The sequence below is a fragment of the Theropithecus gelada genome, chromosome 10 (assembly GCF_003255815.1).
Source record: "Theropithecus gelada isolate Dixy chromosome 10, Tgel_1.0, whole genome shotgun sequence".
NCBI lineage: Eukaryota > Metazoa > Chordata > Mammalia > Primates > Cercopithecidae > Theropithecus > Theropithecus gelada.
The window spans coordinates 21085549-21097661 of NC_037678.1; the positions used below are offsets into that span (position 1 = coordinate 21085549).

Consider the following 12113-nt stretch of genomic DNA (forward strand, 5'->3'; position numbering starts at 1 on the left):
GATACATTTCACCTTCTCGTTGTTAATGTAGATGAATGCACATCCAGGAAAATGTTACCTATACTAAGCAATGACGGCAACAATGTCTTCTTGTCTTTTCAGTTCTGTATAGGACATAGGCATTTATCCAGTTCTCTGTTCAAATACGCACACATACACACACTCACGCTTTTACTATGAATAAAATCTATTGCAGTCCTATCATTTAGAAAATCACATAATCCTGCTAGGTGCAGTGGCTTACGCCTGTAATCCCAGCACTTTGGGAGTCTGAGGCGGGTGAATCATGAGGTCAAGAGTTCGAGATCAGCCTGGCCAACATGGTGAAACCCTGTCTCTGCTAAAAATACAAAAAATTAGCTGGGCCTGGTGGCGGGTACCTGTAATCCCGGCTACTCAGGAGACTGAGGCAAGAAAGTCACATAATCCATTAGGTGATATTCCAATGTTTATTTAACTCATAACTTCTATAATACATTAATTTGAACTTACAGAAATCAAAAGTAAAGCATTTGGAAACTGATCCCAGAATACAGGACATTTCTATAGGAAACAAGATGTGAACATAAGACTCAATGAGTTCGATGGTGGTAATAATACTTAGGACTCAATTTATAATCTAATCAAATTAGATGAAGTACAATCATGAAATGTCCCATATTTTTCTCCTATGACCTTGTATAATGCTTTTACCGAGTAGAAAATTCCTAAGTCTACCCACCCAAGTAATTTTCTTACCCTGGTTTTTTTTGTTTGTTTGTTTGTTTTTTGTTTTTTGTTTTTTCAGTGGTGGCTTATTTGGCCTCCCCAGGATGGACTGGAGCATGAGTCGTGCCCGGGTTCATCACAGGACAGATACTCAAGACACCCTGATTACCATTAGGTGGACTTGAAGGAGCCAAAAACGGGCGCAGTGGCTCCTCAACAGAGACTCTCCTGAATGTATAGACATGGGAACCACCTTCAGCATCAAAAAAGGAAACATTCTGCATGCCCATATCCAGAAAAATCCCCACTCGCTGTAGCTTGCCATCTACGAAGAGGAAAGTCAGCGGCACCGTGCTGGCAGAGAGGCAGCCTCCAGCCCTCAAACTCACAGTCCAGAATCCACGCTCTGTGGTCAGGTGGATCCTCCCTTTGCGGTGAACAGATTCTCTGCAGACTCCCAGGTCCCATTCTGTGCTTGTTCCCACGTCCACCTCCCAGTAGTGGCGGCCACAGGTAAAGCGAGGGGAGCCCAGGACACAAATGGACAAGTCAAATCTCTCAGCACGGTCTTGCCAATTGTGTCTGATGTACCCACTTTGGACGCTCCTGAGGTCATCAGAAATGAGGAGGAAGTTGTTGGCTGTGTCACCATCCAAGGTCATATCCACTGTGAAAAGGAAAACAAGTTGATCATCAAATGGACAGAAGCCCACCCCATGCCTCTCCTCTACTTCGCAGGCCCAGATATCTCTTGACTTTGGTTTAATTCTCTTCTTCCCCCAAAATCAAAACTTTTCATAAGGCAACTTCCCTGACTGGTTCAAATTCTCATAGGTATGCTTTGTGGCAATACCTGACTCTTATTCACAGGAGCAATTCTTATTTGACTTTATGTCACGTGTTTTGCTTCATTGAACTTTTCTTCATTTAGAGTGGAGGGTCTCTGAACGCAGACACCATGACCCCTACCTTGATGCATGGATAAATAAGTGATAATTAAGACAATGCAAGTGGTCAATATTAAATATGTATCTGCTTCCATATTGTATTGCTCAATTCAGTATCTAGAGCCTGATTCCAGGCCTTTGTTTTCCATGTTTGTAAACAAATTAATTGTGCACGGTTCTGACAGATGGGATATCTCTGCAGCTGACAATATGATGGCAGAGGTGCCCGTCCTGGACATTAAGAGGCTCCAAGGCCAGGAGGAGGAGGGGGGCCTTAGATGAAAGAATGTTTTCCATTCTACATGAGAGGTGAGACCTTAAGCAAAACAATGGTAAATTTTGGAGCCAAGAGAAAGGTATTTGAAAGTTGTTTGTCATAACTGACTGATTGTAGAGAATAAAGGCGGCCAATACAAAGGTCAATAATTTAAGGCATTGAGTATGTGGTTGACAGGTGAAGCTGCCAATTTTCATGAAGGAGGCAGTGTGATCTGACCTAAAGAAAATTAATTGTCCAGAGCATTCTGAAAAAAAGAAATCTACAGAACATATTATCCTTCAAGTCAAAAAACTGATATGATCACCAACATAGATTTTATAGATTATAGTAAAACCTGAGGGAATTGATTGCTGTTTGATAGTGAATTAGGGAATGAAATGAATGGATATGGACAAGGAAGGAGGAAGAATGTTCCAAACATGACGTGGACAGGGTGAATCTGTCCTCCATATTTCAGCACAGCGACAGTCAGGTAATGTTAGGTGAGTGAGTAAAGATCATGGCTGTCACGGCAGAAGCGACCAGTGTCGGGGACATCATAGGGGCCCACCACCATTTATAGGTGTAATTCTTTGCCCAGGTTGACCATAATCTCTTCATGTAAATGTCCCTTTTCTCCAGAGTTATGGAGAGTGATCGTGTTTTCTGTAGCCAGGACCCCTGTTGAAGCCCATGGCGCATGGATGAGACCAGCGTCTGCAGCTCGCCCCACACTCACAGAAACAAACACCATAGGCGCTCCATTCCAAACTCTTCCCAACCCTGGGGTAAGGTTGTTTGGTACAATGGATGCCAATATTCGCCCTGCATGAGAATTACCAGGCCCATCTCAATGTCAGAGTCCTGGGAACCTTTGCTAGAGAGAAATTCAAATTAGGTTACTCTATGTTTTCGCTACTCAGCCAAGTCCCCAAGACAGAGGGATCAATCCTGAGACTTCCCCGTTCAGCATCTGCATTTTAACAAAATTCCCAGGTAATCTGAGCACACTAAGTTTAGAGAATCCCTTGTCTAACCCATGACATAGACATTGGGTTTTTTTTGTTGTTGTTGTTTGTTTGTTTTTGAGCCGGAGTCTCGCTCTGTCGCCCAGGCTGGAGTGCAGTGGCGCGATCTCAGCTCACTGCAAGCTCCGCCCCCCAGGTTCACGCCTTTCTCCTGTCTCAGCCTCCTGAGTAGCTGGGACTACAGGCGCCCGCTACCACGCCCGGCTAATTTTTTGTATTTTTAGTAGAGACAGTTTCACCATGTTAGCCAGGATGGTCTTGATCTCCTGACCTCGTGATCCCCGGCCTCAGCCTCCCAAAGAGCTGGGATTACAGGCGTGAGCCACCGCGCCCAGCTTCTTTTTTGGAGATCACCAGGAAATCCCCATATGGAATGGGGGGCCAATTGCACAAATGATTTTTCCTGGTCTGGTCATGGGAAGGGGGCAGGGTATACAGATTCCTTACCTTGGAACTTGCGCATCCTTGGGTTCATCTGTAGGATCTTCTTCAGCTTGGGCTCCAGTTCCTTGATGTGGGAAACCAGCCTCTCTAGCTGCCGATTGGGCCTGACTTTGTTCTTCTGAGAGACCGCAGAACAGCAACAGCAAAGTAGGTCCTCCCCACGGGGCTCCTTCTGCAGTGAGTTGATGCACTTGAGGCAGACGCTGCATCCACACTCCAGGGACATTGGTTTTTCTAGATAGTCTGAGCAGACGGGACAGCTGCTCGCTTCTTGGAAGAGTGCAGCCATGTCCACTGCCAGGGGAAAAGTGCACAAGGGAAGAAAATTTCCATGAGATGAAAGCCTGTCAGTTGTGACAAGTGACAACCTTTTCATGCATACAGGTATTGTGTTCCAGCTTTGTCACTCCTAGAACAAGGCCATGAGTACACTCAAGCACATCCCCCCCATCCCCCGTCTTCTGAGATCTGAAGTTCTACTGGGAAGGAAGTCACAAATCATCACTGTGCTCTGAGCCGAGGTGGAGGAAGGGTTCATTATCCTGGTAACCCAGCAGCTGAGCCTGAGCCAGTGACATGGCAGCACCCATGCGAGGAGCAGCGAGCTGGGGTCACTTCACCTCCTCCTAGGGCAGCCCGAGCAAGAGACTGATTGATGAACATAAGAATTAGGGGTTGGGAGGCCAGGCGTGCCTGTAATCCCAGCACTTTGGGAGGCTGGGGATGGGTAGATCATCTGAGGTCATCAGAAGTTCAAGACCAGCCTGATCAACATGGTGAAATCCCATCTCTACTGAAAATACAAAAGAATTAGCCAGGTGTGGTGGCAGACGCCTGTAATCCCAGATACTTGAAAGGCTGAGGCAGGAGAATTGCTTGAACCTGGGAGGCAGAGGTTGCAGTGAGCCGAGATCGTGCCATTGCACTCCGGCCTGGGCAACAGAGTGAGACACCATCTCCAAAAAAAAAAAAAAAAAAAAGAGGGACTGGATGCAGTAGCTCACGTCTATAATCCTAGCACTTTTCGAGGCCAAGGCAGGAAGATCCCTTGAGCCCAGGAGTTTGAGACCAGTCTGGGCAACACAGGAAGACCCCGTCTCTACAGATAATACAAAAATTAGCAGAGAGCAGAGATCTTGCCAGGTCACTCCAACCTGGACAACAGAGTAACACCCTGTCTCATAAAAAAAAAAAAAAAAAAAAAAAATTACATCCTTCTCCAGCCTTGGAGATTAATACCAAATTGACTGCCACCACTCCTAGACTGGGGATCCAGGGTGACTGGTTTCTAACTCTGAGGCAGCGCTCAGACAGCCTTTGTTGAATTCATTACTTACAAATTTCTCTCATTCATCCCCCCAAGTCATAACCCCCATTTCTAGACATCTAAGGAGGAAAAACACACACAGGCATGGACTCACCTCTTCTGCTGGAAGCTCCTCTGTCCTCCAGCTGCTTCCACCAGGAGCTCAGGTCTTGTGGGGAAGGGGCACACGAGGGCCTTTTATTGGTGAGATTCCCACCTCCCACGGGTCACACCCTGCCACGCCCTCTAACCTAATGAGGCTTTGATTTGATTATAACCGGGAGTTAGGTTTTGATTGGTGATATATCTCCAGTTCACTGTAACTTTACTAAATCCTCCATCCTGACAGTGTATTTTTCTTTCATAGGAAGGTAAGATTAAATTGCCTTTATATTAAATTAGGCTTAATGTACTAACTTCAAAAGCTTATTTTAGAGATGTTTCCATCACTTGTCAGGAAAGATAATTCCTGTAATATGTTGTAGGCTTCAAGCTTTGCTTGGAATCCTAAAGTATTACGTATGATTGGATTTGCAATTTTACAAAACGGTTTAAATTCGTATACATCAGACTCAAAGGTAATAAGGGCATGCATCCCACTGAAGAAAATCTAGGCAATTTTTATTTATTTCCATTGGTTTATTTCTGGTTTTGAAAAAATTTCATACTTCTTAGGAAAAAATTAAATAATTACTATTTTGACAGATGACCATTAAGCTTCTTGGACCCTGAGTACTTCAGAGAGTGTTAGGATAAAAGCCACAATTTAAAAAAAAAAAAAAAAAAAGGCCGGGCGCGGTGGCTCAAGCCTGTAATCCCAGCACTTTGGGAGGCCGAGATGGGCGGATCACGAGGTCAGGAGATCGAGACCATCCTGGCTAACACGGTGAAACCCCATCTCTACTAAGAAATACAAAAAATAGCCGGGCGAGGTGGCAGCGCCTGTAGTCCCAGCTACTCGGGAGGCTGAGGCCGGAGAATGGCGTGAACCCGGGAGGTGGAGCTTGCAGTGAGCTGAGATCCAGCCACTGCACTCCAGCCTGGGCTACAGAGCGAGACTCCGTCTCACAAAAAAAAAAAAAAAAAAAAAAAAAAGATGATTTTCTGGTGAAACTTGAATTCTCAGATAGAAATTGCTACCTGTGATGTGAGTTGTGCTTTCTTTCATTTGAATCAACCCCAAACCTTTTCCTTTTCATGCCTTTCTGTGTAGTGGGATCTTTACTGCTTTGTTTTCAAATTTCAAATAATTTGAATATAATCTTATCATTTTCCCTATCACCCTTGGCACATATTAAAGGAATTTTCTCTTTTTGAATAATTAAAAATAAAGACCTAATTTTGGTCAGCTTTAAAGATCCCTCATGGGATTAGAGGACTCTGAGACACTCAGGTCTTGTTTTGGTTTACTTTTTTTCTCTTTACTTTCAGTTGACATGTAATAATCGTACATGTTTATGGCACACAGTAATATTTTCACACATGCATAAAGTGTGTAATAATCAAGTCAGGATAATTAGCACACTCTAAAATATTTATTTCTTTTATTTCTTTTTTTTTTTTTTTGAGACAGAGTCTCACTCTGTCGGCCATGCTGGAGTGCAGTGGCACGAACTCGTTTCACTGCAACATCCGGCTCCTGGGCTCAAGCAATTCTCCTGCCTCAGCCTCCTGAGTAGCTGGGATTACAGGTATGTGCCACCATGTCTGGCTAATTTTTTTTTTTTTTTCAGTAGAGATAGGTTTTCACCATTTTGGCCAGGCTGGTCTCGAACTCCGTACCTCAGGTAACCCGCCCGCCTCGGCCTCCCAAAGTGCTGGGATCACAGGCATGAGCCACCGCGGCCAGTCAACATTTATTATTCCTTTGTAATGGGAACCTTCAGAATCCTCTTAGCTTTTTGAAAATATGCAATCATGTATAAGTAACCATATTTACCCTACAGATGTGTTAGAGCCCACTTCTCCCAACTAGCTGTAATTTTATATCCAATTACCAACCTCTCCCCAAGCTCCCCTCCCCCTTACCCTTCCCAGCCTCCACCAGAGCCCATTTCTCCCATCTAATTGTAATTCTGTATCCAATAACCAACCTCTCCCCAAGCTCCCCTCCCCCTTACCCTCCCAGCCTCCACACCCATGATTCTATTCTCTGCTTCTGTGAGCTCAGCATTTTTCTTTTTTTTTTTTTTTTTTTTTTGAGACGGAGTCTCGCTCTGTCGCCCGGGCTGGAGTGCAGTGGCCGGATCTCAGCTCACTGCAAGCTCCGCCTCCCGGGTTCCCGCCATTCTCCTGCCTCAGCCTCCCGAGTAGCTGGGACTACAGGCGCCCGCCACCTCGCCCGGCTAATTTTTTTTTATTTTTTAGTAGAGACGGGGTTTCACCGTGTTAGCCAGGATGGTCTCGATCTCCTGACCTCGTGATCCACCCGTCTCGGCCTCCCAAAGTGCTGGGATTACAGGCTTGAGCCACTGCGCCCGGCCGATTTTTCTTTTAGCTCCCATACAGGAGTGAGAACATGCGGTATTTATCTTTCCGGACCTGATTTATTTTGCTTAACATCGTGTCCTCCAGGCTGAGACTCAGGTCTTGACCCAGAGAACTGATGAATCTGCAGGTATCATGGAAATGTCCAGGTTAGCGCTTAATTTGTACTTAATTCATAAAATAATAGCTTTGTTTTCAAATTTCAAATAACTTGAATATAATCTATTTCCCCCTCCTAAAGTGTATCACATATTAAATGAAGAGTTTTTCTTTGTATGTATATTTTTTTTTTTTTTTTTTTGAGACGGAGTCTCGCTGTGTCGCCCAGGCTGGAGTGCAGTGGCCGGATCTCAGCTCATTGCAAGCTCCGCCTCCCGGGTTTTTACGCCATTCTCCTGCCTCAGCCTCCCGAGTAGCTGGGACTACAGGCGCCCACCACCTCGCCCGGCTAGTTTTTTTTTGTATTTTTTAGTAGAGACGGGGTTTCACCGTGTTAGCCAGGATGGTCTCGAACTCCTGACCTCGTGATCCGCCCGTCTCGGCCTCCCAAAGTGCTGGGATTACAGGCTTGAGCCACCGCGCCCGGCCTGTATGTATATTTTTAAAAGACCTGCATTTAGTTCTATTAAAAATAGTGTACAATGGGACGAGATCACTCCTCGGGATTCAGTGTCTGAGCAAGAAAACAAAGCTTGAGAGACAGTGTGTAGGGAGCCCGGTGAACTTTACGGGATTGGAATGAATTGGATTCCGGTCATAAAGTAACCCTTTGGGGTTTGCTCTTGGCTGGATTCTGGGTCACTCCACATACACATATAAAGACAGAGTCCAGCCCTGGCGTATCCTGTATGTGAGAAAAACTTTCTGCCAAAACCAGGCTGGATACAATGTAAAGACTGTGAGAATGACTTATGAAATCAGTCAGATTCACAAGATGATCCTTTCAGCTGCTCCAGGGAAGAAGGAACAGACAGACAGCAAGATAGATTTGCAGAAGACTTGTGACGTCAGTGACAGCGGCACAGTGCAGGGTGAGGCAGCCAGAGCACAGAGAGGCAGCAAAAGCCACTCGGACAGGTGTGGGAGGGACACGGAGCCACGGCCCATAAAACCCAAAGGACAACTGTAACAATACTTTTTAGTATTTAAAATGCAATTCCTAATTAATCTACTTCATTGACATTCATGATTTGAGATGTTCCATATTTTTCTGCTGTAACTTTGTTCCATTATCTTGTACCAAGCAGAAAAGTTTCTAGCATTGAGCATAAAGTGAGTGTCTAAATGGTTTTGTGGCAAAAAGTTTATTTGCCCTGCTCAGGAGAAACTGTAGATTTGTCATTGCCAAGATTAATCACAGGACAGATACTCAGGAAGCCTTGGTCATAATTGATAATTGAATCTGCAAGAGCAAAAAATGGGCACAGTGGCTCTGCAGCAGAAATCTTAGCGAATGTAAAGATATGGGTCCCATCATTAATGTTAAAAAAGGAAATCATTCTCATACCTATGTCCAGGAAAATGCATACCCTGCATAGCCTGGGACTCACCCAGAGGGTGGTTAAAGGCACAATGCTGGCTGCAAAGAGCTTTTCTTTCCTCACACCTACAGTCCAGAAGCCAAGTTCTGAAGACAACACAATTCTCTTGTCGATTAACAGATTCTCTGTAGGCACCAAATCCCATTCTTTGTCTGTCCCCACATCTACCTCCCAGTAATGGCGTCCAGAGGTGAAGCAAGGGGAGCCCAGGACACAGATGACTTGTTTGAATCTCGGCACACTCTCTGTGGTTCTAAGAAATCCACAATGGGGCCGGGCGCGGTGGCTCAAGCCTGTAATCCCAGCACTTTGGGAGGCCGAGGCGGGTGGATCATGAGGTCAGGAGATCGAGACCATCCTGGCTAACATGGTGAAACCCCGTCTCTACTAAAAATACAAAAAACTAGCCGGGCGTGGTGGCGGGCGCCTGTAGTCCCAGCTACTCGGAGGCTGAGGCAGGAGAATGGCGTGAACCTGGGAGGCGGAGCTTGCAGTGAGCCGAGATCGCGCCACTGCACTCCAGCCTGGGTGACACAGCGCGAGACTCCGTCTCAAAAAAAAAAAAAAAAAAAGAAATCCACAATGGACCCTCCTCAGATCTTCAGAAATGATGAGTCGATTGTTGGCTATGTCAATATTCAGTGTCATATCCACTGTGGAAAGAAAAAAGATAAATCAGCAAATAGAAACTTCCCGGCATTCCCCGATTCCATAGAATTTCTTACAGAAGATTGAAACAGAATTGTAACAAGTCCCTTTTGTTCATAGTAAGCATTCTTTTTAAAAGTTTGATTCTTCAAGATTTTTTCTTTCAGTACATGAGATCCATGAAGGCAGAAGCCATGTCTGTGGCTTACTCTCAAAATCACAAAATTTAGCAGACTCTGTTCAAATATAGATATCTAATGAATATTCTAGATAATGGAAAAACTTCTTATTATACTATTAGATCAGGCTGTGTATGGCGGCTTATGCCAGTAATACCAGCAGTTTGGGAGACTGAGGTGGGAGGATTGCTTGAGCCAAGGAATTTGAGACCAATCTGGGCAACATGAGACCACATCTCAAAAAAATTTGTGTGTGTGTCTGTGTGTGTGTCAGAAATCCAGATTCTCAACCAGCCTAGTCCAATAGAACCAGAATTTGCATTTTAAAAAAGATCTCCAGGTAATTTTAAAGTTTTCCATAGACATTAAAAAACATTCAACAATAGTTTGAATAACATATTTTAAGCCCGTATATCCAGAATTATTGTCACTTCCACTTGGGGTACACCCGTGTTTTAAGGGCTCCATAGCCACTGGTGGCTACCATTTTGGGCAGCACAGGTCTAGGGTATGACCTAAATATTATATTTTCTTCAAAATTTTCTGTTGTCTCTAATCTACACTCACAGCTGAGAACTGTTGTTTGGCAGGCATACACATTTTAGGTGCCAGAATTTAGCTAATGCCCCTATTTGATGGAGAGCCTTTTGAACAGTTGCTTTTTCCAAGGCTGTTGGTGGGCTGAGTGCAGGTTGTACAGATTTCTTACCTTGGGACTTCTGCATCTTTAGGTTTTAATATAGAATTCTTCTCAGTGGAGGCTCCAGTTCCTTGATTTTGGAAACCAGTTTTCCCAGCAGGAGATGGGGACCGACATCTTTTATAGTGACCACAGAGCAGATGGTGCACAATATATCATCCCCATGGGGCTCCTTTGGAAGTGAACTGATACAGCAGAAGCAGCAGAGATATCCACACTCTAGGTATGTCAGTTTTTCTTTTTTTCTTTTTTATTTTTCTTTTTTTGAGATGGAGTCTTGCTCTGTTGCCCAGGTCGGAGTGCAGTGGTGCGATCTTGGCTCACTGCAACCTCTGTCCCTGGGTTCAAGCGATTCTCCTGCCTCAGCCTCCTGAGTAGCTGGGATTACAGGCACCTGCCACAGCGCCTGGCTAATTTTTGTATTTTTAGTAGAGACGGGGTTTCACCATCTTGGCCATGCTGGTCTTGAACTCCTGACCTCAAGATCCACCTACCTTGGCCTCCCAAAGTGCTGGGATTACAGGCGTGAGCCAATGCACCAGGCTGGTATGTGGGTTTTTCAAGATAAGATAGGCAGGCGACACATCGACTTGCTTCTTTAAAATGTTCTGCCATGGCCAATGTCTGCGGAAAAGGTACATAATATTGGAGTTTAATGAGTTGAACAACAATGCTCCTTGGGACTCTTTCACTTTTACGTGCATAGAGACGTATCAGTGCCTGCTATAAACAATCACTAGTGATAGGTGATAAAAACACTATAAAATACATATAAGAAGAGTCATGGCCTTGAACTTCTAATATCGGAAATGCTTGTTGGAATGAAGGACATGATTCTTCAGCTGAGAAGCTTGTGTTGTGAAGGGTCTAGGCCCAGCAGTCCAGCCACATGTGGTTCTTGAGCACCCCAAATGGGGCTTATTGGAATTGAGATGTGCCTTCAGTGTAAAATGCGCACTGGATTTTGAAGATGTATGAGAAAAAGAGAATGTAAGTTATTTTGTTAAGAACTTTAACCAGGGCCAGGCACGGTGGCTCAAGCCTATAATCCCAGCACTTTGGGAGGCCGAGACAGGCGGATCATGAGGTCAGGAGATTGAGACCATCCTGGCTAACACAGTGAAATCCCGTCTCTACTAAAAATACAAAAAAAATTAGCCGGACGCAGTGGCGGGCACCTGTAGTCCCAGCTACACGGGAGGCTGAGGCAGGAGAATGGCGTGAAGCCGGGAAGCGGAGCTTGCAGTGAGTGGATATCGTGCCACTGCACTCCAGCCTGGGCAACAGTGAGACTCCATCTCAAAAAAAAAAAAAAAGGGCCGGGCGCGGTGGCTCAAGCCTGTAATCCCAGCACTTTGGGAGGCCGAGACGGGCGGATCACGAGGTCAGGAGATCGAGACCATCCTGGTTAATATGGTGAAACCCCGTCTCTACTAAAAAGTACAAAAAAACTAGCCGGGCAAGGTGGCGGGCGCCTGTAGTCCCAGCTACTTGGGAGGCTGAGGCAGGAGAATGGCGTGAACCCGGGAGGCGGAGCTTGTAGTGAGCTGAGATCCGGCCACTGCACTCCAGCCTGGGCGACAGAGCGAAACTCCGTCTCAAAAAAAAAAAAAAAAGAACTTTTAAAGATTGATTACATGCTGAAATAACACTTTTTAAATTAAAATTTTACATTTTGTAATTTAATGTGGCTACTAGAAAACTTATAATTGCATATGTGGATTACATTATATTTCTACTGGACAGCCATGGTCTAGACTCAGAGACCCTCCAACGCCCCTATGCCCTGCAAAATTCTAATCTGGCTGTGGCAAAAACCCTCCCAAGTAGCTGAGAGGTTGAGTAAGTCAAAGAGAGAAACTCCAT

The 12113-nt window shown here is 45.0% G+C and overlaps 1 protein-coding gene and 1 long non-coding RNA gene across 3 annotated transcripts; one reads left to right on the top strand and one right to left on the bottom strand.

Annotated features, from left to right (window-relative positions):
* Positions 1-794: 794 nt before the first annotated feature.
* RFPL1 (ret finger protein like 1) lies at positions 795-4948 on the bottom strand. Of its 2 annotated transcripts, XM_025400011.1 has the most exons (3): positions 4808-4948; positions 3390-3680; positions 795-1375 (listed from the first exon to the last, which is right to left on the bottom strand). In XM_025400011.1, exons 2-3 carry the CDS (start codon positions 3673-3675, stop codon positions 795-797), a joined length of 867 nt encoding a protein of 288 aa, XP_025255796.1. In that variant the 5' UTR covers positions 3676-3680; positions 4808-4948. The 2 variants fall into 2 exon arrangements, with proteins under 2 accessions (XP_025255796.1, XP_025255795.1); XM_025400010.1 differs by lacking the exon at positions 4808-4948 and having other exon boundaries at positions 3390-3762.
* Positions 859-11854, top strand: LOC112633394. Its single transcript, XR_003121519.1, has 3 exons — positions 859-2028; positions 2708-2710; positions 11565-11854. It is a non-coding gene; the product is annotated as an uncharacterized LOC112633394 (long non-coding RNA).
* Positions 11855-12113: the final 259 nt, after the last annotated feature.

Excerpts from the sequence above, each read along its gene's own strand:
- RFPL1 (XM_025400010.1), bottom strand. The coding sequence starts at position 3,762 with ATGAAAAGGTTGTCACTTGTCACAACTGACAGGCTTTCATCTCATGGA. Across the intron at positions 1,376-3,389 it reads AAGGATGCGCAAGTTCCAAG|TGGATATGACCTTGGATGGT; the intron begins GTAAGGAATCTG and ends TCCTTTTCACAG.